Here is a 26,711-nt window from a genome sequence, read left to right as displayed (position 1 = left end):
AGTCGAGCCACTGCTCCTCCATGTCGAAAGGAGTCAGTTGAGGTGGCTCGGGCATCTTTTCCGGATGCCCCCTGGATGCCTCGCTGGAGAGGTGTTCCGGGCACGTCCCATTGGGAGGAAGCCCCGGGGAAGACCCAGGACATGCTGGAGGGACTACATCTCTTGGCTGGCTTGGGAAACCTCACTCCGGATAAAGCGGAAGAAAATGGATGGATGGAAGTCACCAAACAAGCTCAAGCAGAAGTGCAAACTGACAGGAAGTGGACAGCAGAAACAGCAGTTCCAGAAAATGAATCCAGCCTCAAGCTCAAACAAGTGACTGACGCTCATCATAGAACTCATCATGTACTGACCATTCCCACCCATACTGGTTCTTTCAGCAAGGCTCTGGGGCTCGAGAACAAGTGACTGAAGAGCTGCACTCACTGGAGGAAGGAATGCAACAAGCAACAACAACTGACTTTACCAAGCAACATGCCTGGATCCAATGGAAAGAGGCAGCTGGCAGCAGTCATGAAATGGAACCACTCCACATCATGTGTCTCCTATGACTGACCTCCTTCTCAAGGAGGAGGAGCCCAGTCCCTTACTTGGGTGAACATAAAAACACATGGACACTAAAAACATGAGCTCAAAAACAGAAAACACAAGTTAAACATTAAAACAAGGACAATATTTTGATTCTAGATAATGTGGAATTTAAAAAAAAATCTTTCACAGACTGGTAACCATACGTTGGAAGCATAACATTAACACAACAAACAAACTTTTTTTTTTATTGTTTGGTGAGATAAATGGAATATAGCAGAACAAAATATGTAAAGATGAAACAACCTGACACCTTAATCAAATATCAGGGCAGATCGAGCACAGGATTCAAAGGGACACCACAGACATGTCCTTAAGGTGGACAGTCAACAACATTAAAAGGACTCACACATCAAGACAGGTGTCTGAGCCGTGTCCATCTACAACGTGCTGTGTACCCATATCACAGTGGAACAAGGACAGCATGCACCCTCAGGACCGATTTTTCACTGTGTCACTTTGCTGCAGCAGTAAACAGAAGGCGCTCGCATTCTGTAAGACAACTGCAGCTGTTGGGATGGAAACCAAGTCCACTTTAGAAGCATAAGCCATGACAGCAAAAGAAAAAGGCAGCAGAAAGGAACCGCAAGAAAGATCCATTGGCAGATGGACGCAAAATAAGAGAACAGGTTAAAACTGGCATGGAGACGTGATGAACTCCATAAAAAAAGAGCAGCGTCTGAAGTGATGAGGTGAGATTTGTTTTTAAAGCCACATGAGAGATTGGCACATATTTCACAAATGAACTGCTGATGATATGCGTGTTAATCAATGTTTCACCGATTGCTTTGAAGGAGGTATCATATCCCCTCCCAGCAGCACCCATTACAAATGCTAATTTGAGCGTTGCTGTCTCCGTCCCTCTTAAGCTCATCCGCCACTGTAAGTCTACCCACATGTGTAACGCACGGTTTCGAAAGCAAGGGAGTGTGTTGCTGCAATGTGAGTGAATTTGGTAAATTCCGCACATGATCAATCATGCGACCGACCATCATTTCTATTTGGTTATCAACCCCACATGCAGATGATGTTTTTCCAGCTTCATGAAAAGATAAACAATTCAGATTCTCTGTGACATTCACGTGCGCATCAGTCAGCTCTATATCAACATTTCAACTGTGCCTTCCTGCAGAAATCAACGACTGCTTTGTGATTAGTACTGTGGCTCTGATGGTTTTTTAAGTAAAACTGCAAAAGTAATGCTCTGACTGTAAGCATTTCCTGTACGCAGTTAAAGTTGAGTTTAATCAAACACGACTCTGCTTATACTTGTATGTTCAACATTTCTACCACAAAATGTCAGACCTTAAGAATTCTGTGATTAAGATTACACTTGAAAGAACAATTTTGATTTGATAATGGATATAGTTTACCAATCTACAGCTGGGTGGATTGAGACAATGTAGATAAAATATCTTGTCCAGTACACAGACAATTACACACCTGGACTTGATGACTGATCTATATAGTGGTAATCCAATTCCCATCCCACAGAGCCATCTGCTTTAAAATATGGAAGGAAGAAAGGAAGGACTATCTAGCATCTAGTTCAGGGGTGGCCAAGTTCGGTCCTCGAGAGCCACATTCCTGACACTCTTAGTTGTCTTCCTGCTCCAACACACCTGAATCCAATGAAAGACTCGTTAGCAGAGTTTTAATGAGCCTTTCATTGAATTCACGTGTGTTGGAGCATGGAGACAACTAAGAGTGTCAGGAATGTGGCTCTCCAGGACCGAACTTGGCCACCCCTGATCTATTTGATGTACAAAGCTCTTTACAATAATGCCAACTGACATCATAAGGAGCAAACTTTTAAATTCCAAAGTGTGATATAAATTACAGTCTGATATACGTAAATGATTCACAAATTTAAGTTTTATTTCTACAAATGGTCTTTGGTTGCAAAATAGCAGTATATCTACCTATTGAGGTTTTCGTAATGTTAAGAACAAGCAAGGTTTTTGCTCTTGCTTGCCTCTACTGGTGGTTGGATCTCACTGCAGTATTGTATCACTTCCTGTTCCGGAGCACAGCGGTGTTTTGCTGTATCTGTTAGCTGTTTAATCTGCGCAGTTAGATTGATCTAGTTACCTAGATAACGATTTGTTTCAAAGTGTAATCTTCACATGCCTTAACTAAAGCACTCCCTCTGCTGAATCACCTCTAAATTATTTACACATTATTCACTACTACCTCTTAGCTGGTTTAGCATGGCGGCTTCTCCTGTCTCTCCCGCACTTTTCTGCTCTGGGTGTGAAATGTTTAGTTATTCCTCAGCCTCCTTTAGCAGTAATGGTACTTGTAATAAGTGTAGCTTATTCGTAGCTTTGGAGGCCAGGCTGGGCGAATTGGAGACTCGGCTCCGCATCCGTGGAAAATTCTACAGCTAGCCAGGCCCCTGTAGTCGGTGCGGACCAAGGTAGCTTAGCCGCCGTTAGTTTCAATCTGGCAGATCCCGAGCAGCCGGGAAAGCAGGCTGACTGGGTGACTGTGAGGAGGAAGCGTAGCCCTAAACAGAAGCCCCGTGTACACCGCCAACCCGTTCACATTTCTAACCGTTTTTCCCCACTCGGCGACACACCCGCCGAGGAACAAACTCTGGTTATTGGCGACTCTGTTTTGAGAAATGTGAAGTTAGCGACACCAGCAACCATAGTCAATTGTCTTCCGGGGGCCAGAGCAGGTGACATTGAAGGAAATTTGAAACTGTTGGCTAAGGCTAAGCGTAAATTTGGTAAGATTGTAATTCACGTCGGCAGTAATGACACCCGGTTACGCCAATCGGAGGTCACTAAAATTGACATTGAATCGGTGTGTAACTTTGCAAAAACAATGTCGGACTCTGTAGTTTTCTCTGGGCCCCTCCCCAATCGGACCGGGAGTGACATGTTTAGCCGCATGTTCTCCTTGAATTGCTGGCTGTCTGAGTGGTGTCCAAAAATGAGGTGGGCTTCATAGATAATTGGCAAAGCTTCTGGGGAAAACCTGGTCTTGTTAGGAGAGACGGCATCCATCCCACTTTGGATGGAGCAGCTCTCATTTCTAGAAATCTGGCCAATTTTCTTAAATCCTCCAAACCGTGACTATCCAGGGTTGGGACCAGGAAGCAGAGTTGTAGTCTTACACACCTCTCTGCAGCTTCTCTCCCCCTGCCATCCCCTCATTACCCCATCCCCGTAGAGACGGTGCCTGCTCCCAGACCACCAATAACCAGCAAAAATCTATTTAAGCATAAAAATTCAAAAAGAAAAAATAATATAGCACCTTCAACTGCACCACAGACTAAAACAGTTAAATGTGGTCTATTAAACATTAGGTCTCTCTCTTCTAAGTCCCTGTTAGTAAATGATATAATAATTGATCAACATATTGATTTATTCTGCCTTACAGAAACCTGGTTACAGCAGGATGAATATGTTAGTTTAAATGAGTCAACACCCCCGAGTCACACTAACTGCCAGATCGCTTGTAGCACGGGCCGAGGCGGAGGATTAGCAGCAATCTTCCATTCCAGCTTATTAATTAATCAAAAACCCAGACAGAGCTTTAATTCATTTGAAAGCTTGACTCTTAGTCTTGTCCATCCAAATTGGAAGTCCCAAAAAACAGTTTTATTTGTTGTTATCTATCGTCCTCCTGGTCGTTACTGTGAGTTTCTCTGTGAATTTTCAGAACTTTTGTCTGACTTAGTGCTTAGCTCAGATAAGATAATTATAGTGGGTGATTTTAACATCCACACAGATGCTGAGAATGACAGCCTCAACACTGCATTTAATCTATTATTAGACTCAATTGGCTTTGCTCAAAATGTAAATGAGTCCACCCACCACTTTAATCATATCTTAGATCTTGTTCTGACTTATGGTATGGAAATTGAAGACTTAACAGTATTCCCTGAAAACTCCCTTCTGTCTGATCATTTCTTAATAACATTTACATTTACTCTGATGGACTACCCAGCAGTGGGGAATAAGTTTCATTACACTAGAAGTCTTTCAGAAAGCGCTGTAACTAGGTTTAAGGATATGATTCCTTCTTTATGTTCTCTAATGCCATATACCAACACAGTGCAGAGTAGCTACCTAAACTCTGTAAGTGAGATAGAGTATCTCGTCAATAGTTTTACATCCTCATTGAAGACAACTTTGGATGCTGTAGCTCCTCTGAAAAAGAGAGCTTTAAATCAGAAGTGCCTGACTCCGTGGTATAACTCACAAACTCGCAGCTTAAAGCAGATAACCCGTAAGTTGGAGAGGAAATGGCATCTCACTAATTTAGAAGATCTTCACTTAGCCTGGAAAAAGAGTCTGTTGCTCTATAAAAAAGCCCTCCATAAAGCTAGGACATCTTACTACTCATCACTAATTGAAGAAAATAAGAACAACCCCAGGTTTCTTTTCAGCACTGTAGCCAGGCTGACAAAGAGTCAGAGCTCTATTGAGCCGAGTATTCCTTTAACTTTAACTAGTAATGACTTCATGACTTTCTTTGCTAATAAAATTTTAACTATTAGAGAAAAAATTACTCATAACCATCCCAAAGACGTATCGTTATCTTTGGCTGCTTTCAGTGATGCCGGTATTCGGTTAGACTCTTTCTCTCAGATTGTTCTGTCTGAGTTATTTTCATTAGTTACTTCATCCAAACCATCAACATGTCTATTAGCCCCCATTCCTACCAGGCTGCTCAAGGAAACCCTACCATTATTTAATGCTTCGATCTTAAATATGATCAATCTATCTTTATTAGTTGGCTATGTACCACAGGCTTTTAAGGTGGCAGTAATTAAACCATTACTTAAAAAGCCATCACTTGACCCAGCTATCTTAGCTAATTATAGGCCAATCTCCAACCTTCCTTTTCTCTCAAAAATTCTTGAAAGGGTAGTTGTAAAACAGCTAACTGATCATCTGCAGAGGAATGGTCTATTTGAAGAGTTTCAGTCAGGTTTTAGAATTCATAATAGTACAGAAACAGCATTAGTGAAGGTTACAAATGATCTTCTTATGGCCTCAGACAGTGGACTCATCTCTGGGCTTGTTCTGTTAGACCTCAGTGCTGCTTTTGATACTGTTGACCATAACATTTTATTACAGAGATTAGAGCATGCCATAGGTATTAAAGGCACGGTGCTGCGTTGGTTTGAATCATATTTATCTAATAGATTACAATTTGTTCATGTAAATGGGGAATCTTCTTCACAGACTAAGGTTAATTATGGAGTTCCACAAGGTTCTGTGCTAGGACCAATTTTATTCACTTTATACATGCTTCCCTTAGGCAGTATTATTAGACGGCATTGCTTAAATTTTCATTGTTACGCAGATGATACCCAGCTTTATCTATCCATGAAGCCAGAGGACACACACCAATTAGCTAAACTGCAGGATTGTCTTACAGACATAAAGACATGGATGACCTCTAATTTCCTGCTTTTAAACTCAGATAAAACTGAAGTTATTGTACTTGGCCCCACAAATCTTAGAAACATGGTGTCTAACCAGATCCTTACTCTGGATGGCATTACCCTGACCTCTAGTAATACTATGAGAAATCTTGGAGTCATTTTTGATCAGGATATGTCATTCAAAGCGCATATTAAACAAATATGTAAGACTGCTTTTTTGCATTTACGCAATATCTCTAAAATTAGAAAGGTCTTGTCTCAGAGTGATGCTGAAAAACTAATTCATGCATTTATTTCCTCTAGGCTGGACTATTGTAATTCATTATTATCAGGTTGTCCTAAAAGTTCCCTGAAAAGCCTTCAGTTAATTCAAAATGCTGCAGCTAGAGTACTGACGGGGACTAGAAGGAGAGAGCATATCTCACCCATATTGGCCTCTCTTCATTGGCTTCCTGTTAATTCTAGAATAGAATTTAAAATTCTTCTTCTTACTTATAAGGTTTTGAATAATCAGGTCCCATCTTATCTTAGGGACCTCATAGTACCATATCACCCCAATAGAGCGCTTCGCTCTCAGACTGCAGGCTTACTTGTAGTTCCTAGGGTTTGTAAGAGTAGAATGGGAGCCAGAGCCTTCAGCTTTCAGGCTCCTCTCCTGTGGAACCAGCTCCCAATTCGGATCAGAGAGGCAGACACCCTCTCTACTTTTAAGATTAGGCTTAAAACTTTCCTTTTTGCTAAAGCTTATAGTTAGGGCTGGATCAGGTGACCCTGAACCATCCCTTAGTTATGCTGCTATAGACTTAGACTGCTGGGGGGTTCCCATGATGCACTGAGTGTTTCTTTCTCTTTTTGCTCTGTATGCACCACTCTGCATTTAATCATTAGTGATTGATCTCTGCTCCCCTCCACAGCATGTCTTTTTCCTGGTTCTCTCCCTCAGCCCCAACCAGTCCCAGCAGAAGACTGCCCCTCCCTGACCCTGGTTCTGCTGGAGGTTTCTTCCTGTTAAAAGGGAGTTTTTCCTTCCCACTGTCGCCAAGTGCTTGCTCACAGGGGGTCGTTTTGACCATTGGGGTTTTTACGTAATTATTGTATGGCCTTGCCTTACAATATAAAGCGCCTTGGCGCAACTGTTTGTTGTGATTTGGCGCTATATAAATAAAATTGATTGATTGATTGAAGAACAAAAAGTCCATGAACATAAAAAAAATTGTGATTTTGGACTATATACTGTAAATAAAACTGAACAAAAACAGCTAACAATCATTTATTGATGCAAGAAAATAATTCTGCGGGCATTTCTGTAATAGGTACACTGTAATTGGTAACCAGCTTGTATTGGGAGCTGTTTGGGAAATATTTGTTTTCTTTTAATTGTAATTATGAGCTGCTGTTGCTCAGATTTTGAACAGGCACATATGCCTGGTTTGATTTTATTTCATGGAGTGCTGTAGGTGTTGATAAGCTTTGCTTCTGCCTACGCCTTTAGGCACTGTGTACATTGTTTATTTTTTTCTTACTGTCTTTTTTCTTTGACTACTTTGTTTATGAGTTTTGTTGTATATGAGTAACGATCAGTTGGGGGATGGGCCAACTAATCAGGGAGCAGATGTTATATATGGGAGGGGCATACTCAGTGAAACTTTGAGCAGAGGAAGATCGAAATGTTGTCACATTAAAGGAAGTAACAAAGGAGTACTTGTGCAGGCTTTTTTATTTATTATTATTTTTTGTTGTATATGAGTGAAATTTGTTGCATGGTTGTCTAATAAATTCAATTCAATTCAATTAATTTATCGGTTTGTCCTACCTTTCCTCCACCAGGCTGGTACTTAATGTTGTCAGTGGATCCAATCTTGGAGCGAACATTCTTCAGGTCTGGTGTTGGTGCGTTGACTGGCCGAGGAGTTCTCGGTGCACGAGGCACCGGTGGCTTCTTCTCCAGTGGGGTCTGCTTGGGAACAGGAGGTTTGGTGATTACACGGCGGCGGTGACTGGTGGTACTTTCGCCGTTAGTTGTGGTAGCTGGAGGAGCAGGAGTAGCAGTGGACACTGGACGGGGGCGACTTGCTGTCAAGTAATGAGTAAGAGTGAAGACAGTTTTACTATTGTAAGTTTTATTCATACATACCACCCCTTAAATGGTTAATCTAGTTTTCTCATAATAATAAATAAAATTTCTGTACATACTTACTTACATTCTGAACTGTTTACAGGTACATAACAGGTTTATATATGGTGACACCAATGGGATTTGACAAAATGTCATCAACGCATATCACTTTTCAACATCAGTTTTGATCAAACTGTATTTCAACAAGAAACACAAAGGTCTCATACCCAATTATCCACCTCCCATATGTTATGGAGGTGCAATAGGAATGCGGAGTGCACAAATTACTGAAACATATAAACAATTCACAATAAACCTGTGACAGCACCTCACAAGGCTTCATTAGCATCTTTGTGCACAGAGTAGCAATGGTTTCACATTTGTCTGTGTGAATATAAGTGTGACTGGATACATGTATCCTTGATAAATGTCTTAGATACAATTAATATATATGTTAAATAAAATGTTGTTTGTCAGTGTTCAGTACTACTTTTCAGTTGTCGACCTCATAACACCTCAGCTTTTAGGGACACACACGTCTTGGTTACCTGTGGTCTTGGGTTTCTTGGCCTCTCCTGTCTTGTCAGTCTTCTCATTCTTGTTAGCTGTGAGCACGACAGGCAGCACACATAAGCAACCAAATATATTTTTGCAGTTACAAATCAAGTCACAGAGATTTTCTTATTATTATTATTCATAAACTATAATCACAAACCAAGAAAAACATTTAAACTGAGCAACCCTTACATTCATAGTTCAGTCTTTTTTTCCATTTAGAGAGCTACAGCTCATAGGCCAGACTGTAAAATGGTTTGAGCAGCATAAATTCCTCAGGAGACTTTTAGATTTGTTTCTTCATCACCCAAAAGTGCATCATACAATCCTGGTCAAAATTACTGGTTCTGTATTTTAAGTGCAGAATTAAAAGTAGGTTCAGAAATAAATGCAAATAAACCAATTTTATATAATCAGACTATTTAATAAAATGTCTAGTTATTGAACAACAACAAAAAAAAATTCATATTGTCAAATAAAAAATAAAACATGAAATGTACATGTAACACTGTTATTGGCCCTTATATGAATTTATAGTAAATCATTGATTTTATACACATCAGGGAATGGATACATGAAAATTTCCAAGGCACTGAACTTGTCTTGGACTTAATTTACATCAAACATTAAGAAATACAAATAGTAGGATACATCTCTCTGGAGAAGGCAGTTTTCAAAAACTGAGTGACTGTGCAAGGATATAGTTCGTTTGAACATCTGACTCTCTGCTCTGCCCACGATGCTATGTATTGTCAAGGTCACAAGAATAAAAATCAGCCGTATTACTTTGTCACTGTATATAGGCCCCCGGCCCATACTCTTAGATGAATTTGGTGCAGATAACACTCTGATTGTTGAAATGATGGTTCTTGGTCCAGTGAGACATCGGCATCAATTTGACCAGCTAACGATTAGCCTAGGCTCGTGTGACATACATCACACTGACAAAGTGAGAAACCTCGGGATAATTTTTGATCCTACGTTGTCCTTTGACCTGCACATTAGAGATATTACGAGGACTACTTTCTTCCACCTGTGAAATATAGTGAAGATTTGTCCCATCCTGGCTGATGCTGAGATCCTGATTCATGTATTTGTTTCTTCTAGATTGGACTACTCCAATGTTCTATTTTCTGGTTTACTGCAGTCCAGCATTAGGGGTCTCCAATTGATTCAAAATGGGGCTGTCAGACTTTTGACAGGAAGCAGAAAGTTTGACCACATGACACTCATTCTGGCATCTCTTCACTGGCTTCCTGTCCCTGTGAGATCAGATTTTAAGGTTCTGCTACTAACCTATAAAATTATTCAGAGTAGCACCTCCCTACTTAGCTAACCTAATTAAACCCTACTACTTTGTGTCCCTAGGGTGAATAAAAAGTCTGTGGGTCACAGAGCTTTCTCTTATTGTGCACCTGTTTTGTGAAATGATCTACCTGCATCAGTAACAACAGTCATATTCTGTAGAGACTTTCAAATCCAGACTTAAGACGCACTTATTTTCCTTTTTGTATGGCTAGCATATTGACATAGTATGGTACTATGCTTCCTACCCTTTTAAATTCCTTTTATTAGTAAACAGAGCAGGCCGTGGCATCAACTTCATCTAAAGTCTGGGGCTTTAAGTGAAGCTTAGGGCTAGTAACCGGCGAGCACCTTAGTATTTCTTCTGTTTTTCTTGTTGCTTAATGCTGACAAATTATACCTTATTTGTTGTCTTTCTGCTGCCTGATTCTGTTTTTTTTCTCTCTGAGGTGTGGCTCCATCCAGAGGTGGGAGTGGGCATGTTCTTCTGTAATCCTCCCGTCCTGGATACCAGCATGGACTCCCAAATATTTCCTGTATATTTGTATTGTCAGCTGTGTTGGTAGCATGGTCGAAGCAGAGGGTCACCCCTATGAGTCTGGTCTGCTTGAGGTTTCTTCCTCAAATTATCAGAGGGAGTTTTTCCTTACCACTGTTGCCTGTGTGCTTGCTCTAGGGGTTGGTAAGGTTAGACCTTACTTGTGTAAAGTGTCTTGAGGCAGCTTTGTTGTGATTTGGCACAATATAAATGAAATAAATTGAAATAAAATAAATTCAATTGAATTGACATACAGTACAAAGGTGATCACATGACATGACGGCACATGACATTACTCTGCGCCATGTGTCAGCCTGCTGTTTGATTTCACTGATGACCACCACTTTGAGTTTAGTAGTGAAATCAACTGCTCAAAGGAAACCTGCCTAATTCCACTCTCTATAAACTCACTCTCTCTTTCTTTGTGTGTGTGCACACATACCAGCAATTTTGTTTGCAGGAGCTGAGGTACCATCCTTAGTGGACCCTGCATGGCTTGTGGGAGTGGGTTTTGATTCAGGTGGGCGTTTCTCAGTTGTACCATTTTCAGGTGTCTGACAAATAAACACAGGACAGACGTGTACAGCAATTTGTGTGTTGGTGGGAATATGCTTGCATGCTAAACACAATGCATTTTGAGCCACCATGTGTTTTACGGCTCTGTCAAGCGTTATGAAAGACCAATCATGCAACTAATCAGACAAAAGGAGGGAGCTGTGAGAAAAAAGAAAGAGGATAACAGTCTTATTATTTGTTCTCTACATAACTGATTAAAAAAAACAGCTGTGGAAAAAGTACTTCGATCTAATACTTGCATACTGCAACTTTTGTTTGTGGAAGGCACACGGGAGATTCAACCCTAAATTTAATCGGTTTTGTTGCATGAAAATAATTTCCTGTTGCACTCTAACATTAGGCCGACAGGTGGTACAACAGGCTAAATTTGCCCTTGGTTCTCTTGTGACATCCACATGAATCTGATGATTTTTATGAATAATAATTCTTATATTTAGTTTGTCCAATTCTGTATGGCCTCTGAAAATGGAGGGACCTTGCATAAAAATGACTCACTCACTCATCTTCAACCGCTTACTCAAATTAAGGGTCATAGGGGGCTTCAGCCGGCGTGAAGCAGGGTACTGGACAGGACACCAGTCTGTCGCAGGGTCACACATAGACAAACAAATGTATTCACACCCACATGCAAATTTGGATTATGATTGCCACACAGACAGGCACACGATCCTTGCAAAATTCTATGAACAAATGCAGGACAAATATATTGACAAATTCATGGTAGGAAACCGTTTTCCAATTAAAATTAGAAAAATGGTGCACTAAAATATGTGCCTGGGGTCATAAAAGACCCCACTTGGTTGCTTGAGGGTTAAAGCAATATTTTTGCTAAACCCCAAGAATCTACACTACAAGCACATAGTGAATGCTTCATTTCAACTCTATTGTGGTGGTGTACGTAGGCCAAATGTAAAAAATAAATAAATAAAACAGTGTCCAAATACTTATGGACTATTTGCACAAATACATGTATAAGTACAGTACATTCTATGTGTGTACTTACTTTGGCTGCCTTGACAGAGCCCGCTGCCATTGGCAACCGCTTGGCAGCAGAGGGTGTGGTCGCCTTGGTAACAGGACTTTTTTTATTGGCTGTGGTTGTGGTGGGGGAGGGGCGTTTGGCTGATGTGACCTCACCATTGGTGGAGAGGGCGGATGGGCGGGATTTGGTTGAGTTTGGTTTGCTTGAATCCACATCAGGCTGGTGACAATGTCATCAAAAGGAGCAGAAATAAACAAATAAAACATAAGCAAAATAAATAGATGGAAGAAGAAGCATGATTGTAAAGGAAAGTACAATGAACATAAGCAACATTTGTGCTTTTCTTTCTTTCTTGCAATGACAGCATGGTATCAGAGTGTGATCATCAATATGATGGCAAAGTATAACACAAGACATCAGTTGTTAATTGATGTTGTATATCCCGTTTAACAGGGGATGTGCAGGAATCAATAAAATCATAAGCTCTTAGATGGAATGAGGAGCTGTAAAGTAGCATATGATATGGAAACTGGGGCTCAGATATGAACACACTAGACATACGCTAAACAATTATCGTCAGGGCCGGTGCAAGCCATTTGGGTGCCCTAAGCACAAATGCTTTGGGGACACCCCCGCCTCCCGAAATGAACAATAATTCAGATTTTGTCAGTGCGGTTCTCTTTATTTCCAAAATAACTTCTCAATACTCAATATTAAATTAATATTGAGTATTGAGTAATATTGGTAAAATATTGGTGGTAATATTTAAATATAATTATATTCGACCGATGGTCAAACCTTGAATTCAGGAGGAGCAGTGTGGTTTTCGTCCTGGTCGCAGCACACTGGACCAGCTCTACACGCTCCATCGGGTGCTCGAGGGTTCATGGGAGTTCGCCCAACCAGTCCACATGTGTTTTGTGGATCTGGAGAAGGCGTTTGACCGTGTCCCTTGGGGCACCCTGTGGGGAGTGCTCCGGGAGTACGGAGTCCGGGGTCCTTTGCTAAGGGCTATCCGGTCCCTGTACGACCGCAGCAGGAGCTTTTTTCGTATTGCCGGTAGTAAGTCAAACCTGTTTCCAGTGCACGTTGGCCTCCGCCAGGGCTGCCCTTTGTCACCAGTTCTGTTCATTATTTTTATGGACAGAATTTCTAGGCGTAGCCAGGGTGTAGAGGGGGTCTGGTTTGGGAACCACAGAATCTTGTCTCTGCTGTTTGCGGATCGTGTGGTTCTGTTGGCTTCGTCAAATCAGAACCTTCAGCGTGCACTGGGGCAGTTTGCAGCCGAGTGTGAAGCGTCCGGGATGAAAATCAGCACCTCCAAATCCGAGGCCATGCTTCTCAACCGGAAAAAGGTGCTTTGCCCTCTTCAGGTCGGTGGAGTGTCCTTGCCTCAAGTGGAGGAGTTTAAGTATCTCGGGGTCTTGTTCACAAGTGAGGGATGGATGGAGCGTGAGATCGATAGACGGTTCGGTGCAGCATCTGCAGTGATGCGGTCGCTGTATCGGACCGTCGTGGTGAAGAGAGAGCTGAGTAGGGGGCAAAGCTCTCGATTTACCGATCAATCTACGTTCCGATCCTAACCTATGGTCATGAGATTTGGCTCATGACCGAAAGAACGAGATCACGAGTACAAGCGGCTGAGATGAGTTTCCTTCGCAGGGTGGCTGGGCGCTCCCTTAGAGATAGGGTGAGGAGCTCGGTCACTCGGGAGGAGCTCGGAGTCGAGCCGCTGCTCCTCCACGTCGAAAGGAGTCAGTTGAGGTGGCTCGGGCATCTTTTCCGGATGCCCCCTGGACGCCTCGCAGGAGAGGTGTTCCTGGCACGTCCCATTCGGAGGAGGCCCCGGGGAAGACCCAGGATACGCTGGAGGGACTACATCTCTCGGCTGGCTTGGGAACGCCTTGGGATTCCCCCAGAGGAGCTGCGGGAGGTGTGTGTGGATCGGGAGGTCTGGGCGGCTTTCCTTGAGCTGCTGCCCCCGCGACCCGACTCCGGATAAAGCAGAAGAAAATGGATGGATGGATGGAAATGAATAGAGTTTTTATTTTAATAATAATTTATTAATATTTTGAAAACAGCTGCCAAAAAATTATTTTACATTAACAATGGCCTTCAACATGACAAGAAATAAAAATAAAATTTAAAATAAATAGATACCACCACTATTATTAAAAAAAAACTTTGTGCAACCACAGTAGACTGAACATTGCACTGAACTTTGTAAACACAGAACAAAGTATTCAAGTATTTAGCCTTGTAAACATACATGTAAGCGATAATGTGCAAATTTGCACTTATTAATCTCAACCTTGCACATCTGTCCACGTGATGGAGAGTCCAGCAGGTGTGGTGTTGGCAGGGGAGCAAAGGGGAGAAGTCGGTGCTTTTAGGTGCTGCGCGTCCAGGACAGGGAGAGGAACAGGTGAAAGTGCACTCACGCTTAAGAGACGAGCAACTCCAGGTGACCTTATTGACCCCCAGCGGAACACCTGGCCACGTGAACAGATGCATAATCTTGTGTGTAATCCAGTGCATAAAGTCTCCAAAATTAATTCTTATGAGAAAAAGAACAAGGTTGCGGGTCTGTCCTCACACAGACAGGAAGCAGTAGTCAGATTTAGTCCCTCAGGGTGGTGCTGTTGGAGGTGAGCTCGCTGCACTAGCTGATGGAGGAAACTACACTCAACAAAAATATAAATGCAACACTTTTGGTTTTGCTCCCATTTTGTATGAGATGGACTCAAAGATCTAAAACTTTTTCCACATACACAATATCACCATTTCCCTCAAATATTGTTCACAAACCAGTCTAAATCTGTGATAGTGAGCACTTCTCCTTTGCTGAGATAATCCATCCCACCTCACAGGTGTGCCATATCAAGATGCTGATTAGACACCATGATTAGAGCACAGGTGTGCCTTAGACTGTCCACAATAAAAGGCCACTCTGAAAGGTGCAGTTTTATCACACAGCACAATGCCACAGATGTCGCAAGATTTGAGGGAGCGTGCAATTGGCATGCTGACAGCAGGAATGTCAACCAGAGCTGTTGCTCGTGTATTGAATGTTCATTTCTCTACCATAAGCCGTCTCCAAAGGCGTTTCAGAGAATTTGGCAGTACATCCAACCAGCCTCACAACCGCAGACCACGTGTAACCACACCAGCCCAGGACCTCCACATCCAGCATGTCCACCTCCAAGACGTCTGAGACCAGCCACTCGGACAGCTGCTGGAACAATCGGTTTGCATAACCAAAGAATTTCTGTACAAACTGTCAGAAATCGTCTCAGGGAAGCTCATCTGCATGCTCATCGTCCTCATCGGGGTCTCGACCTGACTCCAGTTCGTCGTCGTAACCGACTTGAGTGGGCAAATGCTCACATTCGCTGGCGTTTGGCACATTGGAGAGGCGTTCTCTTCACGGATGATGCGAAGGAGATGTGTTGCACTGCATGAGGCAAATGGTGGTCACACCAGATACTGACTGGTATCCCCCCCAATAAAACAAAACTGCACCTTTCAGAGTGGCCTTTTATTGTGGGCAGTCTAAGGCACACCTGTGCTCTAATCATGGTGTCTAATCAGCATCTTGATATGGCACACCTGTGAGGTGGGATGTATTATCTCAGCAAAGGAGAAGTGCTCACTATCACAGATTTAGACTGGTTTGTGAACAATATTTGAGGGAAATGGTGATATTGTGTATGTGGAAAAAGTTTTAGATCTTTGAGTTCATCTCATACAAAATGGGAGCAAAACCAAAAGTGTTGCGTTTATATTTTTGTTGAGTATATGAGCTGGAGGGGGGGGCTCTGGGGCGCAGCGTAACGCAAGGCATTGTGCCAGCGTGTGTCATGACTGTGCACGGACTAAAAGTGTCTGACAGCTGCACTTTGCACCTGATTTTGCGGACTTCCCTGCAATCCTCAGCCGCTGGTTACCGCCTGGCTGCCCAACATAATACCAGCCAAAACACAGCGTGATGACATCACCTCCAAAATGTTTTGGGGGGGGGGGGGGGGGTGCAATCCGATCTTATTTATTTTTTAAAAATGTCGAAAGTTTAAGCACCTTCCCTTAACGCGGGGAAAAACAAAGTCTCTTCAGTTTGTGCAAAGAGAGAGAAGGGGGGGGGAGGGATGTCCAAGGTAGAAGCTTTGTGAAGAATAAAAGTTAAACAGGTGAACTGGAAAACTTGTTTACCGCAAATCACACTGACAGATCGAGTCCAGACCCCCCCCCCCCAAAAAAAACCCTCTGCTGCTTCTTTGTTTCATTCACAGGAGAGGATGGACACAGACGCTCGTTTTGGCACTTTTATCCACTGATATTTTGGTGCTCCCCAGGGACTTGGTGCCCTACGTGCAGTGCGTGATGAGTGGTCGTGGAACGGCAGCACCGATTATAGTAGAGTCAATAATGCACATAATGCTGCCACCACAGATTTAATTAGAACAAATCTGAAGATACACTTTGTGAATAGTCCAGTAACCTGATGCTGTATGTGAGAAAAACAAAATTTGAGCTGCGTAGAAAGACCAAGTCCAACATTAATCTGATTAAAAGTCTACATACTTAATAAAAATATTGAGTTGCTCATTGTTTCATCATGTCTGCAAATTATTTCACAATAACATAACCATGTTTTTATGGTACACACTGAACAAACTTGATGAATGTGACCATCAAAATCAATAAAAACAACTCTATGTTGTTGCCGTGGCGCTAGTGGATTATTTCATGACCCAAGTACGACTGAAGGAAGAAACCTGACTGAAGTTAACTTAAAAACAAATATCAGACCTTTTTATTTTTTTGCAAAAACCATATGGATTTGAATCACGTGTAATTGCATCAGCCAAGCTTGAACCTTCGTGCGCATACGTGAGTTTTTTCACGCCTGTCAGTTGCGTCATTCGCCTGCGAGCAGGCTTTGTGTGAGCAGTGGTCCACCCCTCTCGTCGGATTTTTATTGCAAATAAAATGTCTGAACGATTTGGAGCTTTGCTGCATCAAATTTTTCCAGAAACTGTGAGAGACCTCCAGCTGGACACCATTTGGAAAATTCAGATGGCTTTCAGGGACGATTTTATGGGGATTACACAGATTAAGGAGTGCTCCAGCCGGTTTAAAGACTGCCCACAGCAACTGAGAGCGCGGCGCGCTCCGAGCGCCGATCGACAGGCTGAAACCCCGCTGAAACAACCAGATCATTTCCAAAGTGAAGGCTTTGTTGATCCGGGACGTCGCCTGACTTCCACAGAAATGGCAGAAGACGTGGACATCAGCACTTTTTCGGCACATTCCACTGTTACAGGAGTTTTTGTCATGGAAAGAGAAGCGGAGGGATGCGCCACGGAGCCGCTCATGGCGCGAGACAAAAGCACCTCCATGTTGGTCTCACAGGACGGCTTTCAGATGGCTTTCAGACAGCTTTCGGTGGCTTTTCAGTCGTGTGACTATCCGAGAAATTGTGGATGAGCTGGACATGCCAGAACATGTCCTGTGAGGCTTCATCACGGCGTTGCTTTGCGTCATGCATGACTTGCATTGTGAGGGAACATCAGCATTTTGGCATGCAACATGTTTCTCTGGGCATATACTCCTATATGTAGGTGCCTCAGCGCTACAGACCGCAGCAGCTGGAGATGACCAAGAGGATGCCCACATTTCAGCTGGCAGATAAAAGGTAGATGTGGTAGAGGTGGGGGTGGACCAGTTGTCTGTATACCTGTATATTTTTGGACTCATATTAATCACATACAGAGATGAGTGGGGGGGGGGGGGGGGGGGGGGTATGCAGGAAGTAAAGACTATAGCAATCCTTATACTGTACATACAGACATAAAACGTAAATGCTTTGTTGCATAGAGTGGCCATAATATGCTGTCATATTAAAATTACTTTAGGAATTTCTGAATGTTGAGTTATTTTATCACATTGCACAGAATAAATAATGAGGGCGCCCTGCCTGGAGTGCGTGCTCCAGGCACCAGAGGGCGCTGCCGCCTTACGAGAGCAGTCAGGGTGACAGCTGTCACCCATTACTGGACACAGCTGACTCCACTCAGCACGGAGGTATATCATCAGGACGGCGTCTCCACCTCAGTGCCGAGATATCGCCTTAAGATAGAGGTACAATTCTCTGCTATATTATATTGCCTTTCTTGTTGAGCATTGCAGGACAGCTGTCTACTCAAAGATAAGTACTCACCTTCCTGCAGTATTGTGACGTGAGGTGGAGACGGCTTCTCCCCTCTCTGTGTTACTGGGTGCAGCCGCATCCACACCTGTGTGTTTGTTCTCTTGCCAGCAGTACCGGATCCGACGAGCGGAGGCAGTGGCCACCTGGGAATTCGGGACTTGGCGGTTCCAGTACTTCCAGGGTTCGGTGGCAGAGGAAATCTGGGTGGTTCCGGTTCGACTGGGTGGTTCCTACCTTCGAGCCTGCCCACACGACACCAGTGGAATTCGGCTTAACCCCAAATTGTCAATTGTTGTATTGGTTGTGCACGTTCCACAACAGTAAAACCTTGTTATTTACCTTCTCCATTGTCCGTTCATTTGCGCCCCCTGTTGTGGGTCCGTGTTCCTACACTTTCACAACAGGATATCTCGGCCAGCGTCATGGATCCCGAGGGCGTCAACCGGCTGTTGAACGGCCAATGGAAGAACAGGGCGCGTCGGCGTCTTCGGGAGGGGTAATCGGTGAGTTGCAGCGGATCCTCACCGCTTTCACCACTCGGATGGATTTAATGACCGAGCAGAATGTTCTCCTAAACCGCAGGGTGGAGGCTCTCGCCGCACAAGTGGAAGCGTGCCCTTCGGGCGCCGCTGCGGCTCTCCCTCCCGTGGATCCTGCGCGTGATAGTGACGTTCCACTGGTCGTTCAACGGCTCCTCCCTCCGTCCCCAGAAGCATACATAAGCCCTCCAGAACCGTACGGAGGCTGTGTGGAGACGTGCGCGGATTTCTTGATGCAGTGTTCGCTCGTCTTCGCACAGCGTCCCGTGATGTACGCGACTGACGCTAGCAAAGTAGCTTATGTAATAAACCTGCTTCGTGGGGAGGCACGCGCTTGGGCTACAGCGCTCTGGGAGCAGAACTCACGGCTCCTTCATGCATACGATGGGTTTGTGCGGGAGCTCAGAACGGTGTTCGATCACCCCAATAGAGGAGAGACCGCTTCAACCGTGCTGCTGTCAATGAGACAGGGGCGTCGGAGCGCAGCTGCCTATGCAGTCGCCTTCCGCATCGCGGCGGCGAGATCCGGCTGGAGTAGCACTGCCCTCCGCGCCGCCTTTGTAAACGGACTGTCACTGGTCCTAAAAGAGCACCTGGTGGCGAAGGACGAACCGCGGGACTTAGATGGGCTCATCGATCTAGTCATACAACTCGACAACCGGCTAGAAGAACGCCGTCGGGAACGAGGCGAAGGGCGTGGCCAGGCACGCGTCGTCCCTCTCCCTTCCGGTTCCGACCAAGCTCCGCCTTCCCCACGCTCCACAGCCCCTGCGCTCCGTGGGGTCACAGCTCCCCCTACTGACGAAGCTAGGGACACGAGTAGGGCAACATTTAGGGCACCAGATGCACAGAGGAGATGGACCCACGGAGCGTGTCTTGTTTGTGGTTCAATAGAGCACCATGTGAGAGACTGCCCCGAGCGGTCAAACGCCAAACGCCCGCCCCTAGAGACTGGGCTAGGGGTGGGTCGAGACATTCACGTGGGACACACCCACATTGCCACACGACTCCCGGTCACGATCCTGTATGAGGATTCTACCCTGAAGGCCCCAGCACTGGTGGACACGGGCTCTGAGGGGAATCTGTTGGATAGCAGATGGGCTAGGGAGATAGGGCTCCCTCTGGTGGCACTTACCTCACCCGTACAGGTTCGGGCACTAGATGGCTCCCTACTCCCTCCGATCACGCATAAGACACCACCTGTAACTCTGGTGGTGTCAGATAACCACCGGGAGGTGATCGAGTTCTTTGTGACTCAGGCCACCTCCCGTGTGGTTCTGGGTTTTCCCTGGATGCTAAAGCACAATCCCCGGATCGATTGGCCGTCCGGGGTAGTGGTACAGTGGAGCGAGACCTGCCATCGGGAGTGTCTAGGTTCCTCGGTTCCTCCCGGCTCCCACGCTAAGGAGGAGGTCCGAGTCCCGCCCAATCTGAAGGCGGTGCCGGCGGAGTACCATGACCTCGCGGACGTGTTCAGCAAGGATCTGGCTCTCACGCTTCCTCCCCACCGCCCGTATGATTGTGCCATTGATTTGGTTCCAGGCAGTGAGTTCCCGTCCAGTAGGCTGTACAACCTCTCACGGCCGGAACGCGAATCAATGGAGACCTACATCCGGGACTCATTAGCTGCCGGGTTGATCCGGAATTCCACCTCTCCGATGGGTGCTGGTTTCTTTTTTGTGGGTAAAAAAGATGGCGGGCTTCGTCCATGCATTGATTACAGGGGGTTGAACGAAATCACGGTTCGCAACCGATACCCGTTGCCCTTGTTGGATTCGGTGTTCACCCCCTTGCATGGAGCCGGAATCTTCACCAAGCTTGATCTTAGGAATGCGTATCATTTGGTTCGGATCCGGAAGGGAGACGAATGGAAGACGGCATTTAACACCCCGTTAGGTCATTTTGAGTACCTGGTCATGCCGTTCGGTCTCACTAATGCTCCCGCGACTTTCCAAGCGTTGGTAAACGATGTCTTGCGGGACTTCCTGCACCGGTTCGTCTTCGTGTATCTGGACGATATACTCATCTTTTCCCCGGATCCTGAGACTCATGTCCGGCATGTCCGTCAGGTCCTGCAGCGGTTGTTGGAGAACCGCCTGTTTGTGAAGGGCGAGAAGTGTGAATTCCACCGCACTTCTTTGTCCTTCCTGGGGTTTATCATCTCCTCCAACTCCGTCGCCCCTGATCCGGCCAAGGTTGCGGCGGTGAGAGATTGGCCCCAACCCACAAGCCGTAGGAAGCTGCAACAGTTCCTCGGCTTTGCTAATTTCTACAGGAGGTTCATTAAGGGCTACAGTCAGGTAGTTAGCCCCCTGACAGCCCTGACCTCTCCAAAAGTCCCCTTCACCTGGTCGGATCGGTGCGAAGCCGCGTTCAAGGAGTTGAAACGGCGCTTTTCGTCTGCACCAGTTCTGGTGCAGCCCGATCCTAGCCGCCAGTTAGTGGTTGAAGTGGATGCCTCGGACTCAGGGATAGGAGCGGTGCTCTCCCAGAGCGGGAAGACCGATAAGGTCCTTCACCCGTGTGCCTATTTTTCCCGCAGGTTGACCCCCGCTGAACGGAACTATGACGTCGGCAATCGGGAACTCCTTGCTGTGAAAGAGGCCCTCGAAGAGTGGAGACATCTGTTGGAGGGAACAGCCGTGCCATTCACGGTTTTCACTGACCATCGGAACCTGGAGTACATCAGGACCGCCAAGCGGCTGAACCCCAGGCAAGCCCGCTGGTCACTGTTCTTTGGCCGTTTTGACTTCCGGATTACCTACCGTCCCGGGACCAAGAATCAAAGATCGGATGCATTGTCCCGGGTGCACGAAGACGAAGTCAAAACGGAACCGTCGGATCCCCCGGATCCCATCATCCCGGAGTCCGCTATCGTGGCCGCCCTCACCTGGGACGTGGAGAAGACCGTCCGGGAGGCCCTGACCCGTGACCCGGACCCCGGAAACAGACCAAAGAACAGACTATACGTCCCACCAGAAGCTAGGGCTGCAGTCCTGGACTTCTGTCACGGTTCTAAGCTCTCCTGTCACCCTGGGGTGCGAAGGACCGTGACAGTCGTCCGGCAACGCTTCTGGTGGGCATCCCTGGAGGCCGACGTCCGGGACTACGTCCAGGCCTGTACCACCTGCGCCAGGGGCAAGGCCGACCACAGAAAGACCTCAGGGCAGCTACAGCCACTGCCCGTGCCTCATCGCCCCTGGTCCCACATCGGCCTGGACTTTGTCACGGGTCTCCCGCCGTCCCAGGGAAACACCGTCGTCTTCACGATAGTGGACCGTTTCTCCAAGGCGGCCCACTTCGTGGCCCTCCCGAAGCTCCCAACGGCCCAGGAGACAGCGGACCTCCTGGTCCACCACGTCGTCCGTCTGCATGGAATACCATCAGACATCGTCTCCGATCGCGGTCCCCAGTTTACCTCACACGTTTGGAGGAGCTTCTGCCGGGAACTGGGGGCCACGGTCAGCCTTTCGTCCGGGTATCACCCCCAGACCAACGGGCAAGCAGAGCGGGCCAACCAAGAATTGGAGCAGACACTACGCTGTGTGACAGCCGCGCACCCGACGGCCTGGAGTACCCACCTGGCCTGGATCGAGTACGCCCACAACAGCCAAGTGTCATCAGCCACCGGCCTCTCCCCGTTTGAGGTGTGCTTGGGGTATCAGCCCCCCTTGTTTCCGGTGGTCGAGGGAGAGGTCGGTGTGCCCTCGGTCCAGGCCCACCTATGGAAGTGCCGTCTGGTGTGGCGTGCCGCCCGCTCTGCTTTGTTGAAGGCCCGGACGAGGGCGAAGAAACATGCAGACCGGCGGCGGGCCCCGGCCCCCAAGTATCGTCCTGGGCAGGAAGTGTGGTTGTCCACCAAGGACATTCCCCTTCAAGTGGACTCCCCCAAACTCCAAGAACGGTACATCGGTCCCTTCAAAGTCCTCAAAGTCATCAATCCCGCCGCAGTGAGGCTCCAGCTTCTGGCCTCGCTGCGGATTCATCCAGTGTTTCACATCTCCCGGATAAAACCCCATCACACCTCACCCCTCTGCACCCCGGGTCCGGCACCACCTCCTGCCCGGATCATCGACGGGGAACCGGCTTGGACCGTGCGCCGGCTCCTCGACGTCCGTCGAATGGGCCGGGGTTTTCAGTACCTGGTGGACTGGGAGGGGTACGGCCCCGAAGAACGCTCCTGGGTGAAGAAGGGCTTCATCCTGGACCCGGCCCTCCTGGCCGACTTCTACCGTCGCCATCCGGACAAGCCCGGTCGTGCGCCAGGAGGCGCCCGTTGAGGGGGGGGTCCTGTTGTGTGGGCCGCTGAAGAGGAGGTACTGCTGGCCCACCACCACCAGAGGGCGCCCTGCCTGGAGTGCGGGCTCCAGGCACCAGAGGGCGCTGCCGCCTTACGAGAGCAGTCAGGGTGACAGCTGTCACCCATTACTGGACACAGCTGACTCCACTCAGCACGGAGGTATATCATCAGGACGGCGTCTCCACCTCAGTGCCGAGATATCGCCTTAAGATAGAGGTACAATTCTCTGCTATATTATATTGCCTTTCTTGTTGAGCATTGCAGGACAGCTGTCTACTCAAAGATAAGTACTCACCTTCCTGCAGTATTGTGACGTGAGGTGGAGACGGCTTCTCCCCTCTCTGTGTTACTGGGTGCAGCCGCATCCACACCTGTGTGTTTGTTCTCTTGCCAGCAGTACCGGATCCGACGAGCGGAGGCAGTGGCCACCTGGGAATTCGGGACTTGGCGGTTCCAGTACTTCCAGGGTTCGGTGGCAGAGGAAATCTGGGTGGTTCCGGTTCGACTTGGACGGACGTCTCCTACCTTCGAGCCTGCCCACACGACACCAGTGGAATTCGGCTTAACCCCAAATTGTCAATTGTTGTATTGGTTGTGCACGTTCCACAACAGTAAAATCTTGTTATTTACCTTCTCCATTGTCCGTTCATTTGCGCCCCCTGTTGTGGGTCCGTGTTCCTACACTTTCACAACAGTTTGTTTAAAAAAATACTCACTAACATGGGAAACAATGATACATCCATAAACACAAACCAGAAAAAACATGACAGAGGGGAATGAAGCCTTGCCCAAGGACACTTCAACAGAATACCTTATTGGACTCACTGGCTGTAGCAGAGCTCAATCCTGTGACCTTGGGGTGAGAGGACTGTTTCTGTCACCTGTCTGTCACTCACCTTGCAGGGTACAGGCTTGCTGTCATTGGCGGCTGCAGTCTTGGGCGTCACTTTCCCTCCTTTCTCCTCCTTCTTCTCAGTTGGCTTCTTCTCGTCTTTGTCAACCTTCTCTGGTTTGTCTGCCTTCTCAGTTTTCTCATTGGCCTTATTTTTTTCTGCATTTAATTTCTCCATCTTTTCATCATCTTTAAGGATCTTGTCAGACTTCTGATTCTTGTCGGGGCCGTTGTCCATCTTCTGCTTTTCAAAGGAGTTGATCTTCTCTGTTTGGCTGGGCATCAGATCTGTCTTTTCCTGTTTGTCCTTGTTGTCAGATTTTACTAGGAGAGAAACAATGTGGGCATGTCAGCATCATAAAACACTCTCCTCTATTCAACAAATATTTCCAATTTAGAACAGTTTTACTGGCACTTTTTCAAAAATGTGTATTTAAGATTTGCAAACGTAACACCAAATTTCTTGCCCAAACAAAGCTTGAATACACAAATAAGGACTGATTTGATGTGAGTCTTCCAGCAAATATTAGCCATCTTGTAAATTTTTCAATTTGCTTAAATTTAATACTTTCAAAAGATACTACAGTCTTAGGCAAATTGCACACACACACACACACACACACACACACACACAAAAATAATAATAATAATAAAAAAAAAAACTAAAACTAAAATAAAACAAGAAACACTCAGAGAGTGCAAACCTCCGCCAAGGCCATGGGGTCACTGACGCCATAACATCTACACGCCATGGAATCATTGAACCTAAAAAAGTCTAACAATGATGTTTGCTCAGTAGTAAAAAAAGTTTCATCTGCTGTGACTGGATAGCATGTATCCTTAGCGCTTGGCATCACAGTTTATTGCAATTTGCACCTTTCCCAGAAGCTACTGTCATCTGAGCACTGATACTGATATTGCATGTGCTTATAGACAAAAACAAATAAGAGACAAAATTCAATTTATTATTCAACTAAACTGCAAATATATGAATTTTTTAACATTTATGAAACACTTCTCTAAACAAGCCCATAGGGTCACTGACCCTAAAGAGATTCCCTCCTTGGCACAGTTATCTATTCAACAATTCAGTGTCACAACCAAAACTATGATACATACACTTTTCTTTCCTTTATATTTGACATCCTTGACCATGAAAACATACCACTAGAACTTGGAATCACTTTTATGTCTTTATTAGTTCAAAAGTTATTGTATAAAAACGATTTTTGGCAATGGCGGTTTTCTTCTGGATCTAGCTCCATAACATTTGAAGCTACATCAAATCTGATGACACCTTACTGAATCAGTACAGATTCAGCTACAATTTGGTGTTAGTTGTGCATCTCCAGCTTCATTTGTCACCTCACACTGACACATTTTCTATTTTCCCTATATTTTTGCATATTCTGGATCACTAGATCCGGAATCTGGATCCGATCATCACCAAACTTTGTTGTTTGATAGAACATTTGACTATGTTACACCCTAATTTTTTTTCAAGCCTTTCTGCCTTGTTTTTGTGGAGTTAGAAACTAGAATGTCAAAATTCCCCCTATCCCGCAATGGTGAAGAATCCTTTAAAAAAATTCCTGGATCCGGATCGTGATCCGGATCACCACTAAAATTTAATCACTTGTTCCTCTTGTCATTTCCAACCACTCCACAAAATTTCATCGAAATCCATTCAAAATGTTTTGAGTTATCCTGCTGACAAACAGACAGACAAACAAACAAACGCGACTGAAAACATAACCTCCTTGGCGGAGGTAATAAATTTAAGAAATATTACAATTTGAAAACAAATGCACCCGAACGTGATGACAGCTGCAACTGCTTAACGCTAACTTTCAACATTGAAAATGCCATAGACATGCTAACGCGTTAGCATCGGGATCCGGATCGTGATCCGGATCACCACTAAAATTTAATCACTTGTTCCTCTTGTCATTTCCAACCACTCCACAAAATTTCTATAAACAAAAATAAATGTAAGAAATATTACAATTTGAAAACAAATGCACCCAAATGTGATGACAGCTGCAACTGCTTAATGCTAACTTTTAACACTGAAAATGCCACAGACATGCTAACGCGTTAGCATCAGGATCCGTATCGTGATCCGGATCACCACTAAAATTTAATCACTTGTTCCTCTTGTCATTTCCAACCACTCCACAAAATTTCATCAAAATCCGTTCAAAACCTTTTGAGTTATCCTGCTGACAGACAGACAAACAAACAAACAAACGTGACCGAAAACATAACCTCCTTGGCGGAGGTAATAATGGAAGGGATAGAGGCTGGAAATGGATCAAATGTCCAGCGAGAGAGCAGACTGTACTTTCCAATTTCAAAAATTTGCTCATAATATTGTTGATTTATTTTAAATGATGTGGTCTTATGACACTGTGCTAAAACATCTGTATGTGTGCACACACACAGAGAGTTCATCTTGTTTTATTGTGACATTCCACTAACCATTTCAGAAGCTGTTTACTCTGCTCGGCTTCACACTTCATGCATTTTCTCACTGTTTTCATCACTGACACACACCTGCTCATCATCATGTTATCAGGCTCTATTTTCGTCCATCATTCTTCCCACATGCTCCCTCCAGATTGCCTTTGTGCTGACGGCAAGCTTTCAGCCAGCTATTGGTGCATTTTGATCCAGCCTGTTCATCTCAATCTCATTTTTGT

At 45.5% G+C, this 26,711-nt stretch overlaps 1 protein-coding gene across 5 annotated transcripts in view; it reads right to left on the bottom strand.

Moving 5' to 3' along the window:
- Positions 1–26,711, bottom strand: part of LOC117521777 (microtubule-associated protein 4-like) — a 309,678-nt gene that overhangs the window by 42,157 nt on the left and 240,810 nt on the right. For 4 of the 5 annotated variants that reach the window (XM_034183119.1, XM_034183120.1, XM_034183121.1 and 1 more), the window contains exons 6-10: positions 24,014–24,333; positions 12,089–12,286; positions 10,952–11,063; positions 8,660–8,716; positions 7,809–8,068 (exon numbers count right to left, since the gene is read on the bottom strand). In XM_034183119.1, coding sequence (XP_034039010.1) covers positions 7,809–8,068; positions 8,660–8,716; positions 10,952–11,063; positions 12,089–12,286; positions 24,014–24,333 — 947 coding nt within the window. The remainder of the gene's footprint in view (positions 1–7,808; positions 8,069–8,659; positions 8,717–10,951; positions 11,064–12,088; positions 12,287–24,013; positions 24,334–26,711) is intronic. The other variant, XM_034183123.1, reaches the window with a different exon arrangement.

This window comes from Thalassophryne amazonica, chromosome 12, assembly GCF_902500255.1.
Source record: "Thalassophryne amazonica chromosome 12, fThaAma1.1, whole genome shotgun sequence".
In the NCBI taxonomy this organism is placed as follows: Eukaryota; Metazoa; Chordata; class Actinopteri; order Batrachoidiformes; family Batrachoididae; genus Thalassophryne; species Thalassophryne amazonica.
This window is presented reverse-complemented; position numbering and strand designations above follow the sequence as displayed.